At 40.2% G+C, this 16,869-nt stretch overlaps 1 protein-coding gene across 1 annotated transcript in view; it reads right to left on the bottom strand.

The window, feature by feature from the left end:
• Positions 1-11,537, bottom strand: part of hk2 (hexokinase 2) — a 49,620-nt gene extending 38,083 nt beyond the window's left edge. Inside the window, exons 1-3 of the mRNA XM_030104806.1 lie at positions 11,285-11,537; positions 1,768-1,930; positions 274-422 (exon numbers count right to left, since the gene is read on the bottom strand). Coding sequence (XP_029960666.1) covers positions 274-422; positions 1,768-1,930; positions 11,285-11,347 — 375 coding nt within the window. The 5' untranslated portion in view covers positions 11,348-11,537. The remainder of the gene's footprint in view (positions 1-273; positions 423-1,767; positions 1,931-11,284) is intronic.
• Positions 11,538-16,869: the final 5,332 nt, after the last annotated feature.

The following is a 16,869-nucleotide window of genomic DNA, read 5'->3' as shown; positions in this document are numbered from 1 at the left end:
AGCAATAAAGAAACAGAGAAACATAAAGAAACAGACAAACAGAAGTACAGAGACAAATAGAAAGAAAAACAAGAGACAGACGGGGAGAAACTCAAAACAGAGTCAATAATCTTCTGTCACATATGAGTTTTCAAGGACCATGAGGGCCTCAAGGACAGACCGAGCAAGAACTGATTCATTCACAGACAAAGTACACAAAGACACAGAGAGGCTCAAGAAAAAGAGTTGTAAAGAGGCAACGATTTCTGAGGAACAAAAAGGAAATGTTCTCACCTCAGAACCGCAGCCTCTCATGATGTTTTCAGGAATTTCATAAATCTGATTTTCCATTTCCACCTTTTGTTTGCCGTTACCCAAAACCTTAACAAGGAGTACACGGAAGTTCGATCCGCCCAGGTCCAGGGCCAAGAATTCACCTTGTTCTTCAAACAGAAAAAGAAATGCACACCAAGAAAACACAAGGTTACATCTTAAAGTATCAGAGACGGTGGTGTTTTTTTTAGGTGATGTCTGATAATGCCAGTATAACCAAACAGCAAAAATTGGCTTCATCTTTCTCAACAGTGAAGCTCATATCTCAGATTATTGGATGATTTATGTGGAGAGTGTCACCTGAAATGAAAGGTAATGTGTCTTTTTAAGGTCACAACCTACAAACAAATTGATTTTCTAAGCGTGTCGAACACACAAAAGCGTCAAAAATTTATTTTACATTTCAATGAGGCCAGTACAAAATAAAAAAGCCACCAACGCAGTGATTTCATCTCCTCTCAAACTGAGAGCAGTACCTACCTGCTGCTGAAATTGATGTTCTCTGAAAATCTTAAACCACGCAGCCCCTTTGTCCTCACCTCATTCACTCAAATTATAGTGTCTGAAAAGCTGGATGATCAAAAAGCCACTGAACATCCCCTGCAGAGGCAGCCCAATATTTCCTTTTGACGGTGCCATAATTTTCTGGATGATGGGGAAAAAAAATCCTGAAGGCATACCTTATTAAAAAATACATTTGCAGAAGGATAGGGTTTTTGTTTCAAGACATATCTGGTCATTTCTGAAGTTGATCAGTTGCTTGTTGATGTCCAGAAAGTATTTTGTTCTTTAGGTTGAATTTATTTTCTTGTTGGACTCAAACTTTGCAAGGAGAAGGAGACGAGAGGTTAAATAAACCCAACAAACAACAAAAACACAATGCTGCGCAAGCCATCAAAGAAGAAGATGTTCTTTATCAAGTGATAATGTGATAGTTTTGATCAGTATAGGATGATATATTAAGAAATTCCTAAATATAGCACGAATCTTTTAATTTTAAAGCATGACATCTCCTTTTTCTTTTGTTTGTTTGTTTGTTTAAGGCATCTCTACTGTCACAGTAAACCTGCCACTAATATTGAAATTTCATCTGATGAACTGTATTCGATGAATTGTAATTTTTAAGGTAAAAACAATAAGTTAAATATAAATTTTATTAAAATATCATGACAGACAGTTGATCACTGCACTGGTGAAACAAACAGGCTCCAAGAAAGTCCAGCTCAGCCTCTGGTCCTCTGGAAAAGACACATCTCTGCAAAAAACGCTAGATTGGAAACTGAAAGAAAATTGTATCTCTGGGAAATCTTCAATTTGGCCGCTTTCAAGGAGAATCTTCTGAATTCGTATTCGATTTCATTAAGAACAGAGATACTGGTCATGCATGAAGGTCAAGGAGGGTTGGACCGAGCACTCAACAAAGCTACTTTTTAATTATTACGGAAGCGGAATTACCGGTTCCATCAGGAGTGGAGCGCACAAACGTGGGCAGCATCTTGACGGCGGCGGTGGGGTTGGTGTCTCTGCACAGGCCTTTGTCCATTTCTCGGCGAAATCTCATCGACACGTCCATGACGACCTGGTCGGACAGCTGGAAATTATGCAGGAATGCGTCCACCTGGAAGACGAAGGTAAGAAGAAGAAAAACTTTTCGATGCATCACAGCTTCCTTTGCTTCAGAACTCAATTTTCCAGACAATTTCTGAGGCTCTGTAGGCATGAAAACAAATCAAGTCCAAAAACTGAGTCTGTTGTAGGCATACTAAAAACTGTGACTTCTACTGACTTGAAAGAGGCCTGGGCAAAAGCTACAAGTCTATGAAGGGATTTCTATGAAACCCATTAAAAATATCTGGAGTTATCAGGTTATTCAAGTAACTGAGTAATTATTCCAGCGTTATTTGAAATGCAGGGTGGTTGACAATCTGGAAAATGCGACGGTACTTCTGTTCACAGAAAACCAGGGTCAGACGGAGAAACGCTCGAAGATAAAAAACTGATTTTCTGGATGCATTTTTTTACTAAGCTGAGTAGAACCGACCTCAACTAGTTCAACCTTGAACCATGAAAAGAGTGTCGTAGTACGAGACATTTTTTAAAGACCTTCTTATCATTTCACGACAAGTTTTGGTTAAAAACATAGAATGTAAATATAAAAGTAATGACAACATAAATCCATGGGTAACAGACGGTTTGCGGAATGCGTGCAAAAAGAGAAGTAAATTTCACGAGGATTCCATTAAATTTAGAACAAAGAATGCTAAAAAGTAATTCAAGCTTTATAAAATAGAATTTAAAAAAAATCAATCAACGACATTGAAACAAGCTAAAAGAGAATATTATAATTACAAAGGTAAAAGATAACAAAATGTTATATTAAATAAAGCAATAGGCAATCTGGACCTGCCCACTCATTCCATGAATGACAGTAATAAGGCTATATTAACATGAATGAAGTAGAAAATTGATTTATTGTCAACGTAGGGCCTAATCCTGCTAATTATCACAACGCAGTGACAAGTGGAGGGCGGCTGGAATGGAGGAAGTGAAGTGTTGCAATCCGTTTCGTGGAGAAGTGAGTGAAAATGAAATTAAAACCAAAACTAAGACACGAACTGATAGTGATGGGATTGATATGGTTATAGTAAAAAAGAGTAAAACTACCAGTAAGTTATATTCCCAATCTTTGTTTTCATGCAGGCATTTTTCAAGATATAATGGAAGTAACAAAAGTTAACCCATTTTTTTTAAAACTGGAGATAAATAAAACTTTACTACAGGCCAGTGTCTTTAATTTCACTATTTTCTAAATTCCTAGAAAAACTATTTGCACAATAATTTTATTTTATTTTACTGGAAAGACAACGCTGCTGAGTAAAAGTCAGAATGGTTTCAGAAACTGAACTGCAGCTCCGGCACCAATGGAAACAGTGGAAGAAATCACAAATGCAATTGAAAATAAGAAGGACACGAAAGGGATCTTTTAATTGATTCAGAGAAGGCGTTTGGAACCACGATCGATCACTCCATTTTCTAAATTGCGAACATGTGGTGTAAGAGGAGGATCTCTGAGTTGGTCTAGCAGGTAGTTGGATATTAGACAATATGTTCAGTTTGGTTGTAAAATATCTGCGTGCATGAGGATTGAATGCGGAGTCCCTCAAGGGTCAGTTTTGGGACCCAAACTTTTTCATTTTAAATATCAATAATATAATCAAAAGGTGTCCAAGTTGTTGCATTTTGTTTAATTTGCTGAAAACCCAATTTTTTTGGATTAGAAGATGACACAAAAGTTCTATCTGAAAGAAAAATAAATGAAATAAATGAAATGGTCAAACCTAAAGAATACAAACAGGTGGAAATATCTTTTAAAAAGTATCAAAATAGAATATTGGGAGTATGAGCTTAATGAATAAAGGCTACGATGTGGATTGTAAATGTGTGTGTGAAGATGATTGTTATTTAGTGCCGACTGTGAAGTAATAAACCGGCAGACCGTCTGTGTGTTTACGTTTACAGAAAGGGGCAGGTTCCATCAGACTTTCTTCTTCCTGCTTCTTTTCAGTCATGGTGGGGCACAAAGACGTGCTTTTGATATATTTCTCTTTGTTTTGATCCGAGGCTGTGCACAGCCATGTGAGAGAGAGACAAAATAAATGAATTGCATACAAGCGGCGTGTCAATCATAAGGCCCGTGGGTCTTATTCAAGAAGCTCCACCAAACCGCCCACCAAAACCACACACTCTGCCACAACACACAAATGTGTGTTTAAATGCAAAAGGCTATTATGGCATTATTTTACTGGTCCAGCCTACTTCTGATGGAACTGGGCAGAATGTGGCTCGTGAACTTAAATGTATTCCACACTCACCGACACAAACAGCGGAAAGTGGCAAACTTTACCCAACAGCAGCAGAATAAATGCTTGATAGGACTGATTCTCTAAATCAGAGATTTTAAAAAACCAGTCCTATCCTAATGACAAAATTAGATTAAAAAAAAAAAAAAACACCTTGAATTTACTCCAGTACTCTGTCATTCAGCTTTTATACCTCTTTATCCATGTTCCAGGAGATGAGGCCAGATGTTCTGAGAATGAAACAAACTCACTGCAGACAGAAACACTCCAAATTCTGATGTGAAGAAACAGACTGAAACTGTTTTAGCTTCGTAGCAAAACTCAGTTTATGACTTGGCGCTGAAGCGTTTCTCAAATGCAGATAAAACTGGACAACTGCCTCCAGGTTGTGTGACCTCTTCAGTCTGCGCTCTGCTGACCTGACAACATTTTCAAGCGAAAATAAAGGTTCGGTTGCATTTCAGATGACAACCTCCCAGCTTCAATCGACCATCTGCACATGCTCAGTAGAAGAATTACTGAATGTTATTGACATCAGGAGAGACTGAACTAGGGGTGTCCTCAAATATTCGACGATTCGATGACTCGTTCAAAGGGGCCTGATTCGACTATAGTCGAAGCATCGCAAAATGTGGTGATGAAACGAGGACCATTCCATTCCAGCTGTATGGGGGTGCTGAATGACTGATTTTACATAGAATTGCTTGTTTTTTTCCCAAATAAACATGATATAAATCCTATTTGATATACATGTTAGCCTATCAAAAATACTGTGGAAAAATGCACTTGTAGTTTTATTCAATATTCTATTTAGTGTCTGTGAATGAACCACCATGGTGAGTGGCACAATCCGATTTTGCGCAGAGCTCCATCACAGAGCAGCATCTCGGTGGTGATTTGGCTTCGCTTTAAGAGGTTCACAATGTCGGGAAAAAAAGCAAAACTTCAGACCAAGTCAAATATGATCCAAAAAAAGTCAAATGCAAATTGTCTCCTTTCATATCACTCCACAACAACATGGCTTTCCACCTTAAACGGGTAAGTAGCCAGATAATTGGGCTAATAAAAGACGGTTCTGTTACTCAATTCTCATTTTTAATGCTGACTTTTATTTCGTTTAATTGTAATATTTTAGGTTATTATTATATTATTATTTTTATTTATCTAAAAGGCCAATTATATTTCATTTAGTGTTTGTTTTTGCATGGATGTTGCGCTGCGAAACGGACCCGACACAGTGCAATTAACCCTATTTCATTTAATTTGAGCAGATAATGTGAGAAATTGTTTAGCCAAAAAATGTGAGCTTATCTGCAGAGATTTTAGATATAAATAAATGACATGCTTTAGCCCGTTTGTTAGAAGTTAGTTTGGTTCTGGTCATTTGAACTTCATTTGTTTGATGTTTAGAGTTACGGCACTTTGTTCCAGTCTGTGTTTCAGTGTGTAGGAAAAAATAAGCGTTGTTTTACCTGCCTGCGCTGTTTTTTTTTCTCTTTCTTTTACATATATATACATTAGTGCAATCAGGGCTGGCTGTAGGCATATGCGCCCCGACGCTCCGTGTGCCGTGTGAGCACCGCTCTGCGCTGTGCTGCGCTGCTCCGACGCCGCGTGTAGGCGCGTGTAACTCAGAGGCCTGATGATCCTGAAGCAGACGTCAGGTGCTTGTTGTCTGGCTTTTACTTGGGTTGTGTGTTTCACCGACTTCTCACGAGACTCCACTCCTTCATTCCCATCGTTCAGAGTTGAACAGATTTCTTGCACAAGATGCGGCGAGCTTCAAACCCCCGCCCCGCCCCCCCCACTGGTGTCAACCAGGGCGCGTACGAGCTTTTCTCCAGCCACATTTTATTAAATTTACACTTCCCAGCACTTGATTTATGGCCCAAAGGTCCAGTGGCTCAAATGCATCTTCTTTTGTTTGTTTTTATTTTGAGGCACCAACATTTATTCATTTAGACATTTTTAGGAGCCAAACTCAACCTTTAAGTTTCAAAAATATAAAGTGCAAATATGTAATCATTTGTCTGTGTAGCAGATGTAAATATTTAGTGTATTTTATCACATTCACTACCTACTGCACCTACATCACCCCAACACACCCACAGCCGCCTCTAAACCATCTCCTGCGTCTCAACCTGCGGAATCTGGACCCCGGGTCCATTTTCCATACTACACAGGCAGTCCTACATCACCTGATCCTCGCATGCATCCAGTTTGTTTGTTTACAATCTCCTCTTCTTCCACCTCCTGCCTGTCCACATGATCTAAAACCATTTTTTTCTCCCCGTGGCTCTAAAGTCTCCCATCTGTGGAACGAAACCGACATCGTTCAACTCCCAGGCCTTTAACTGTGACAGAGAAATACACCAAAACGAAGAGGACGACATGGCGCCACACATTCAGCTTTGCAAAGAAACAACACAGAAGATCCGGCCTCATCGAACCCAGCAGCACCAGGAGCTTCTGATCGACTCGGACAGCGTCAACATGGAGCCCTCTGCCTGAAGGGTGCATGATTCACGGCTCAGTTTGGTGATTTTCAGCTAAAACTTTAGAGACCTAACCAGCATGTTTTTGTGATTTCTGGTTGTCAAAATACGAGGGTGGACCCAAATGAAACCGGAATTTGGTTTTAACTTTTTATTGCTTACATTTCAAAATAAAACACCACCGTCGCCTTCAAAATAATCTCCATTCGCATTAATGCAACGCTCCAGCCGTGTTTCCCACTTCACAAACTCGTGCGTAATTATGCCTTTAAGGGCCTGCTGCACTTTTTTTTTGCACCTCCTCTACGTCTGCAAACCGCTGTCCCTTCAGCTGCTTCTTCAACTTGGGGAACAAGAAAAAGCCGCACAGGGCTAGATCCGGCGAATAAGGCGGATGGGGGAGGAGATTCATCCCATTCTTCATCAAGAACTGCGTGACGCGCAGAGCTTTGTGCACTGGCGCACTGTCGTGGTGGATCCACCAGTCGCCACAACGCTCTGCTTCCTCCTCACATCCTCACGGAGCCGTCTGAGGACTTCATGTAGTAGTCCTGATTTACAGTCTGACCTGGAGGGACAGACTCGCTGTGGACGAGACCCTGGACAGCCAAGAAGCAGCTCAGCATTGTTTTCACTGCTGAGCGGACCTGACGCACTTTCTTTGGCCGAGGGGATCCAAGGTGTTTCCACTGGCTGACTGCTGTTTGGTCTCTGGATCATACCCGGAGCACCACGTCTCGTCTTGCAGCAACACGGTGAGTGTTTCTGCTGCTGTTTTTCCAAGCAAATAGCTAAATTTAATGTTCGCGCACTGCTCTGGCTTTCCAGTCAATGTCGCCATTTTGGAAAAATCGCAGAGGGGTGCGGCACTCTGTTACTATAAACAGTGTGTGACAGGTGTCAGTGTCACTCTGGGAGCTCAGATTTCTCACAGATGTGCACGAGGCTTACCTGCAGCACATCTGACGGCCAGAAGTCGAAACTCATTATTATTAGTATTTTATGACCAAATTCCGGTTTCATTCGGGTCCACCCTCGTAAACGTCGACCGTCTAGGGAGCGCTGCTTCCCGATGATAACTTTTCACTGCGAGCTCCGGAGTCGGCTTTCTGAGGCAACGCTGTAGTCGGTTCGTGATTCCAAAACAAATCGTCGGTTTAGAACAGATGGAACTGAAAAGATTAACCACATTTCCCAGACACATTAAACAAAGTACAGCGAACAAGTTTATTGAAACATAATTCAAAACCTACAATATCAAACCTTTCAACGGTATTAAATGCCAAATGTGTTAATCAAATAAAAAATGTTAAGGCCCAGTGGAAATGTTGGTCCCTTCTGCTCCTGACATCAGTCAGAAAGCTCCACAGAGGGACTAAGTTGGTCCACTTTTCAAGAGCAATAACAGCCTAAAACTTCTGGCATTATGCTCATTTTGCACTCATTCAGTCATATTCTGTTAAAATGACAAGATAATTAGTTGGTGCTCCACTTTTAATGATCAGAAGTTTTGTTTTATTTTGCAAAATTCTTCTCATTCTTTTGGAAACGAGTTTTCTTTGACTCTCTGTTCTTCAGACCGTCATAGATCTGACACTTAAAAGTTGCTGATGAAGGCCTTGCAATACTCATCTCATACATTTTCTCTCTTTAAGCAAAGTGATAAAGCAAAATTGACGACGTCTCTGACTTTAGTTCATCCCATTAATAAAAAAAATTGCAATTTCTTTCCGTGATAGCCAAAGCTGACTCATCATGCCGACTTTGTTTCATTTTAATATATATTTTTTCTAATATAGTGTTGGAATCATATACTCAAACATTGCCTTCATGCATCAAATTGCAGGATGACATTCAGTAATTACCAAACAATATGACACAAAACTGGGAGCAATTGCAAGGAAGTGTCATGCTGTTTCAATAATACAAGCACTTAATTGCTTCAGCTGTGAATTGATAGTTGAAGCAGACATTCAGAGTAGGAACCTTCAACAATGAATATCTGCTGAGGCTCACACTGCATCCCGCTGTCACATGTAATGAACATCACATTTGAGGTTGTGTACCATCGCTGAAAAGCTCTGACTGTTCAAAAATGCACAGCATATCTACGGCACAGGAAAGGCACAAATAGGCAAAAACATTCAAGTAGATAGCAATTGCAAGGATATTAAAAGCAGACAGCACACAGAAGCAATCATATTTAGATGCAAAATGATAAAGAAAAAAATTAATGAAAAGATACAGCAACTAAACGGCATTAAATGTGCATAACATGCTAAATAAATAATGCCCATTGAAAATAAGCAAAGTAAGCTGTAAAAAATGTGAAACAACAAGAAAATGGCACAAGACAGCTACAAGCAACACAAAACAAATGAAAAGGTGCTGAACAACTTTACACGGAAAGATACAGAGGCAAGCCAGGGGGATGTATGAAGATGAACACACCACAAAGTGCCAGAAAACAATCATATGTACATGCAAAGTATAAAAAAATGTTAAATTATCAGAAAACTACTGAAAATAACAGAGGAACTGGTATGATCAACGAAAGCAATCGATCACACAACATGCAAATCAAGCAGGTGAGGCAATTAAGATACTATACAATAAGAATTTTGACACAAAAAAAGAACAAAGGGACATAAATTGGTCAGAAAAAGGAGCAAAAGGAAATATAATGCAGTTTTTGAAACATTAAAAGAAAAATCAGGGTTCATACAGTTTTTGACCATGAGCAATACAGCCTCAGTCTTCACTGAAATGTATTTTTTCTCCAGTGCTCAGAAAACAATCTGTTTTAAAATAAAAGCGTTTGCAGTATATTCACATCTGCTCATTTTTTGACAAAATAAAAGATCAGATCATTTTTCACCTTCAGCAGAATAATATATCACAAAAATAATACTGGGCTTGTGCACCTTTTCATCCCAATTTGTTATTTTCCTGTAACGAGGAGGTGCAAATATGCATCAGTCCATGTGAGACACATCACAGATTAAATGGACTGAACACTAAACACGTCTCAGTCACTGTTAAATTTGGTATTAAATGTTGATAAAGGCTTTGTTGCAAGTGTCCTTGCTTCGACAGTTACGGCAGCTTATAGCTTCATCTCCTCGAGCTTCTCATCAATTTGCTTTTCGAGGCCTTGAAGCGACGCCCTCTTTTCTTTGGCGGGTCGGATCAAAGTGGTAAATCTGGTGATGGTCCGTACAGAAGAGGCTGCAGCTGCTGCACTGGATGTATCTGATACACCGGAGTTTATAAACTCAGTGATGGGAACTGCAGTGAAGCAGAACAGTGGCTATTTCCTGTTTTCTCCCCTTTAGGTGGCTAAACAAGCGCTACCTGCTGGAAATGTCAAATGCTTGATATCATGTCTTGGATCATTGTCTTCTGCCAACATAGCTGGTGATTTAAAAGCAACATGTTTTTAAAGCTGCACTTCCCCGGCATTTCACAGCTAGTTTGACACTCATGACTGTAAGAATACATACGGATTAACTGTTTTTATCATAAATTATTAAGTATTTTTACATTCTACGATGACCTCTGCGGTGCATGACTTAAAATCAGACCCTTTCTGGACATGGGGTGCATCTGTCTTGACACCTGATGCGAAAATGACTGAGTGCACTTCTCTTATATAACTAGAATATTACTAATATCAATTGCATTTGACAATCCTAATAATAATCGTTACTACTATTGCTTATCTACCCTAGCAATCAATTATGACATCTGCATTTCCATGACTTTTCCAAAAAATGCCAACACAAAATTTAAAAAAAAAAAAAAACAATTCTAAATTTCCAAAACTTTTCCAGGTTTTTCATGACCGTATGAAGCCTGACAAAAACTGTGGAGCGATAGAAACAATGCAACAGAAACTGTCAAACCACAAAAATTACTATCCAAAAAATATGAGATGAGAGATTTGAGGAAGTGGGATATTTCTAAAATTTCAATATTGAAAAAAGAATTGTAGGATAAAGTAAGTTTCACTTATTCTCATCCTTCAACAGACATGTTGTGGTATATATACAAAATATATATATATATATATATATATATATATATATATATATATATATATATATATATATATATATATATATATATACAAAAAGCTATATCAACATAGAAGATGTCTTGATATATAAGCTTAGGAACATTTCACTATATCACCCAGCCCCACACCAAACATTCTAAAACTATCAATAGGTGTATATACACTATTCTATAAATTCATATTATTTTAGATTTTTTTTTCTATGAATCTGTATAACTATTACTGTCTGGAAGACATCAATAATAATTAAAAAAAATAATAATAATGTAATTAAAAGAAAATCACCACCATAAAGGTATCCACAAAGATATGCACACAGTCATGATTTAAAAATATTCCTATAAAGACGCACAGACGCGATAATGAGACAAAGACAGAAGACAAAGGGGGCGGCGCCCTCCAGCGCCAGGGACTGCTTTTGTAACGCACTACCGAACTCTCTGACCCCCGGAGGTTTCTCTCCAGTCCGGGAGGATCCACATATCCACCCAGATGTCACTAAAAACGACCTCCCAGTTGTGTTTTCGCCCGGAACTCACTCTGTGTGCCAGGTCATCATGGACGTCCGAGCAGAGGTTCGCCGGCAGACTCGAGGCCAACATCGTCTCGCGGGTCAGTGATGAGTGGCGGCTTCACGTCCTGCTGCCTCACGAGAGCTCACCGAGTTCAGCTCGAGCCCCACGGGTCCCGGTCCAAACGGAAAACACGACGCGACTGAAGCCACACGGCGGATTGTCCGAACTTTTTTGGGAGAGAGGCGCGGGGCACGACTTGTCACACAAACTTCCAGCTTCCGGGAGTTCGCGAGCTGCTGTCGTCATCAAGACGGAGGGCGCTGATTGGCTGGAGTGAAAGCGCCGTCCAGACCGGCGGAGGAACTTTTTTTGTCTAATTATTATATGTTTAATTCTGTTAAAATCACTGTATTCACCTAAATTAACCATATAAAAGAAAGTATAAGGGTAGCACCCATGAAATAAAATGAAACAAAATGCAAAAATATGCAAATAAATTATGCGTGCGTGCGTGCGTGCGTGCGTGCGTGCGTGCGTGCGTGTGTGTGTGTGTGTGTGTGTGTGTGTGTGTGTGTGTGTGTGTGTGTGTGTGTGTATGTGTGTGTGTGCGCGCGTGCCATGAGTTGTGCTTGTTTTGTTCCAAAACAACACAGCTGAATTACAAACAGCCAATTATATTTGCAGACTTCGACCAATTATAAAAAGTACAAAGAAAGAAATTTCACTGCATGGCAGCTAAAGCATAAAAACAGCAGCAACATTGTTAGAACAACCTAATAGAATAAAGTAAATAACATATAATAAATTACAGAATAACAGGAGTGCAGGAAAACAGGGAAATCACGACGGTGTGAATCAAAAGTGTTATCAGCAGTAGTGATAAATAAAGTGTCATTAGTGCAGTCATTGGAATGAGTGATGTTGTTGTTATTGTATATTTTTCATTTAGCAGTCTGATGGCCTGAGAGACAAAGTTGTTGTGGAATCTGGAAGTCCTGCACCGAATGCTCCTGAACCTCTTCCCCAGGGTAGACAGTCCTTGGTGTGGCTGTAATTAATGCACACTGATTTCAGTTTAAACCAGAATGAGTCATATGTGTCAAATTAACAGGTGAGGACGGATTGATTCTAAAATCAGAAAGCATCAGGAGGGAGTCTGTGTGGTGCGGATCGGACCAGAGATGAAGCTGTGAAATGTGAAAAGGAAGACAAGTGGAGGCCTTCTCAATTGCTCTCAACTCTGTCAAGTGTGAAGTCGTTGTGCTGGCCCTTGTGGATACTGAGAAATATCAAAGAGGTCCACTTTTCTCTGTGTGAGTGGGAAGTAGATTTTGGTGATTAGGTAAGTGCTTGTTAGGAATGAAGAGATTGTTTTGTTTGTTAATTGGGAATTCTCATCCCACAGCCTTTTTTTTCTGCCATCTAAATCTAATGAGACATTTAGATTTTGTTCTGGATGAGGCCTTTTCCTTTTCAGTTGGGAACGTCACTTTAAGGCTAACATTCAGTGCAAGACAGGGTATAACAAGTACTTCTGAAGGACATTATGCCACAAAAGTGCTTTGTACTTTCAGACGATTTTACAACTCAATGTACATCAATTCATTGTAAGTGGATACTTTTATTAAAGCTGCAGGGTGAAAGTTCAGATTGTTAGGGAAAAGAAATTAAAAAAATCTCAAAGAATTTCATTCTTCGTTGCTTTTCAGACTGTCAAAACTATAGAAGTTTTTCACTGTATTTTGCACCAGAGCGATTGGAAAAAATTTGCTTCATGCACAGATTGTTGCAATTTTCTGCATTAATTGTTTGTTTTTTTATATTATATTGTTGGATATTGTTTCAAAATATCCAAATTTTCCTCATGTAATCTCTACACCAAAATACATCAAACTGCAATTGTTGCAAGAAAGAGCATTACCCTGTGAAGCGTCAGTGTTCACAAAATGTGAAGGAAGAGAGAAAGTTTCACTGTTGTTTCAGAAAATTAAAAGGATGGCAGGAGTACAGGGTGTGACAGAAGGAAACAAGCAAGGAAAGAGATTTTATATTGGTTATTCTGATGCATCACATAGTCTGCTACATCCATGTAAGTGTGTTTGTTCCAGGCTGTTCAGACGCTCATGCGCTGCAGACTGATGTGGCATGTCTCGTTTTTAATGTCTCCAGAGGTTACAAAAGAGAGGAGGTTTCCGCCGCCGATATTCATCTGGTGCACGCACGACCTTTCCAGAAAAAAAAGAAAAAAAAAACACGTCTAATGAAAGAAATGCATTTTTCATATGCTCTCTGCTGTGACACTCCTCGTATCCAGATCTTCTTCAGCCGTCTACCGTTTGATCTTCTAAGAAAAAGGTGACCTCAACATGCAGACTCTTAGATTTGTCAGATAAAGAGAGACGAGGGTCACAGTGATCAGAAATTCTTTTTAATCCGGGTCAACAGCCTCAGACTTGTGGAGCACATAAGTTCTTTTGACTAACGTGCCTATTCTGCCATGAGCTTTGTAATTGTACAAAGACCACTAAGTCAAAAAAACATTTTTATTCAGTGTATTTGGGAGTCTGGTAAAAGCTATTAAAAACTGTGTTGTATTGGTAAATAGATGTTTGAACTTGTGTTTCTATCACGGTGTGCGTCATGTGTCTTATTTTGGTTCTTTAATCCGGCCTCATGCTGAGAAAGGCCTCAGTCCTGGATCGTATACATGGTCCCGAGACTGTCACTTCCTGTTTTACCTTGGCGCTCCCACGTCTCGTCTCCTTCGATGCGCGCTTGTCCTTCCTGTCCTCTGTGCACCTGATTGTGGGATACGTTTCGCCTCTGGGTTCACCACCCTGGTGAGAGCCTGCGAGCCATTGCCTCCGTTCTGACACCAGTTTTAGAATTTGCCAATGACACGACGCAATGATTGCTGAACTTACAGCATGCAGGGAGGAGGTTCGGGCGAGTCCGGTGTGGTTCAGAGGAAATAGAAGCTTAACAAGCGGAAAATGAAAGAGATCATCATGGACTTCAGGGGGCATGAAAAGAGGCTCAAAGCCTGCTGCACTTTGATGGAGAGCTGGCGAAGGCGGTCTCTCTCTGAAATCTCTGGGGATTCAGACCTGACCTGGGGCCACAACAGAACCATCCTGATTAAAAAGGCTCAGAAGTGTCTCTTCTTCCACAGGCGACTGAGAAAACAGGATCATGCTGACCAACATGTGGCATTACTGTACTTTTTACTGGAGTGAAACTGCAAAATACGTCAAATGGCTTGTCTGTCCACACTGAAACATACAGGTAAGAGTCTGTTGTTGCAGTGAAAGCAAATGACGGTCTACACTGAATTAAACGTGATTTTCCTTCGAGACCCAGAGGGGTTTTCTGGTCAGTGAGTCAGAAACTAACATTGATTGCATGGATCCCCTACAGGCGGAAGTGCTGGGTAGGTGACACAGACAGGCACGACAATCAGTCTCACTTTAGACCTGGGGCCACATGAAAACCGTCTATATCCACTGGGCCGGATAAATAAAATCACTGCATTACAACCTATCAATATATTTTTTGTGACCAAGTTTCCCTTTTTTAGTGCAAAAAAAAGGTGAATACTTTATATGAAAAAGTTTATCTATTTAAATGAAAAAAAGGGAAATTAAAATGTAAAATTAAATGCAGTTTCAGCATTACTGCATCTCTAACAGTGTCTCCTAAGTGTGAATTACAGTAGAATGTCACAAACCGATGTCCTCTGTTATAGCGTTCATGCTTGTTGCATAATCAGTCTTCACGGTGTGGCTCTGGCGCTGATCGTATCCCACTAGTATTGATACCCGCCAGCTCTCGCCGACCGCTCCGCTCAGTGTGGTGCTACAGTCCTTCTAAAACACCAAAACCCCGGTACAGTAATGAGCAGCAGTAGTGACACTTCGAGAAAAAAATCCAGTCATTTTTTTTTTCTTTTTTTTTTTTGCTATATTTAAACTTTACAAAATCATCCAGTAGTATAGATTGGATTCTCCAGTTTTGGCTCCGGGCCGTATGTCTGTCACCCGTGTAATTGGGTGTAATGCGCAATTCAGTTCCCAAAATATTTCTCCCTCTAAATTGTCACATTTTCCACCTTCCAGTAACAGTTAGGCTGTACAATTGCTTGCTGTACAATAAAATTAAAGGTTAAAATGAAGACAACTGTTCATTTACACAGCGGCATGCAGCTTCTGAGTAGTGAAAATGTAATATTAAGGTCATTATGCACCAAGTAATTAAATATAGTCACATATATTAGTTTTATTTCCATGTCCTTTAGTTGTACTGTAGTTTTATGAGGACGAGGACTCCTTCCATTTCCTGTGTGACTGATAATTTGGCTCTGTTGGAGGATTTGACTGCATAACAGACGACCAAAAGCAGCAAACAAAAAAGAAAACTAGTCACACATAAAAATTGCAGATTTCAAAACCAAGGGTTGTCAGAAGCAACCAAGCATTTAGCAAACTGAAAACCACACAACTGTAAAAGTTAAGCGACGGTACAAGGAAAGACAACAACAAACGTAGCTGGAGACAACGTGCAACAATCAGCAAGGCAGAAGTGCTCATGCAGAAAGTGTGAAGACTCAAGGAGGTGAAGCATGAAAGCTGCACAGCATCCATCTTTCCAGACTTTTTTTTTTTAGCACCCTGATAAGTAAAGGAATCCAGGCCAACAAAGAGAGGCAAAGGAACAACACTCCCCAGACAACTTCCCTCTCCATAGCAGTTTCTATATAGTCACACTTCTGTCGACGAACAGATGCTGCAAAAAAAATAATACAAGAAAGAAATGAAGCCCCCACGATGTACACATACTGTATGTAAAAATGAGACATGAACCAGATAAACAACTGAACAGAGCTGGAACAGATGACAGCATATCATTAAAATATACAGGGAGAAACTCAGTACTGAGAAAACACGGGCCCAAGGGGAAAACGTACATCCAGCATAGAAATCGCAGTTCTTGCTGTGTGAGAGTGTTTGCCTCCTAATCACCGTGTATCCATGGCCATGTGGTGGCAGTTACGCCATTAAAAAAGAAGGCAACACAGTGGGAAGCCCAACAAAAAGTACTTTAAATGTGTTCCGGTTGAAAAGATTGGGGGCAGCACTCCGTGCAAGAAAACCAAAATAAAGCTTTTGTGTACTTCACAATTCGGCCTCGGTGCAGGCAGTACACTGTCACACGCTGCGGGGGAGAGGACACAGCCGGCTGACATGACGGCCAACTTCAAGATAACGTGTGCAAATAAAGAGCCAGAATACAATGGAGGTGAGGTGAAACAAAAGCCAACCCGTGACCCAGCAGTTCCATCGTTTTCATCATTTCAATGCAAAACTTATGCAGCCATGAGGTTATATCCTGCGATCTACTCATCTCCCACCTTCCGGAATGTGACGGCCCAGAGGAGAAATTAAAACTTGTGATCATTTTCGGTCCACATCCCTGCTTTTCCCGATAACCCTATAAAGGCCCTTGAACGAGGTCCTCTGAGCTCCTGACGGCTCTCACCACCAGACTGACTATAGATAGGACGAACACAGCGTGAAGAAACTATTTCCTCAAAGGGACTGAAGAAAATGAAT

The sequence above is a fragment of the Salarias fasciatus genome, chromosome 12 (assembly GCF_902148845.1).
Source record: "Salarias fasciatus chromosome 12, fSalaFa1.1, whole genome shotgun sequence".
Lineage (NCBI taxonomy): Eukaryota > Metazoa > Chordata > Actinopteri > Blenniiformes > Blenniidae > Salarias > Salarias fasciatus.
This window is presented reverse-complemented; position numbering and strand designations above follow the sequence as displayed.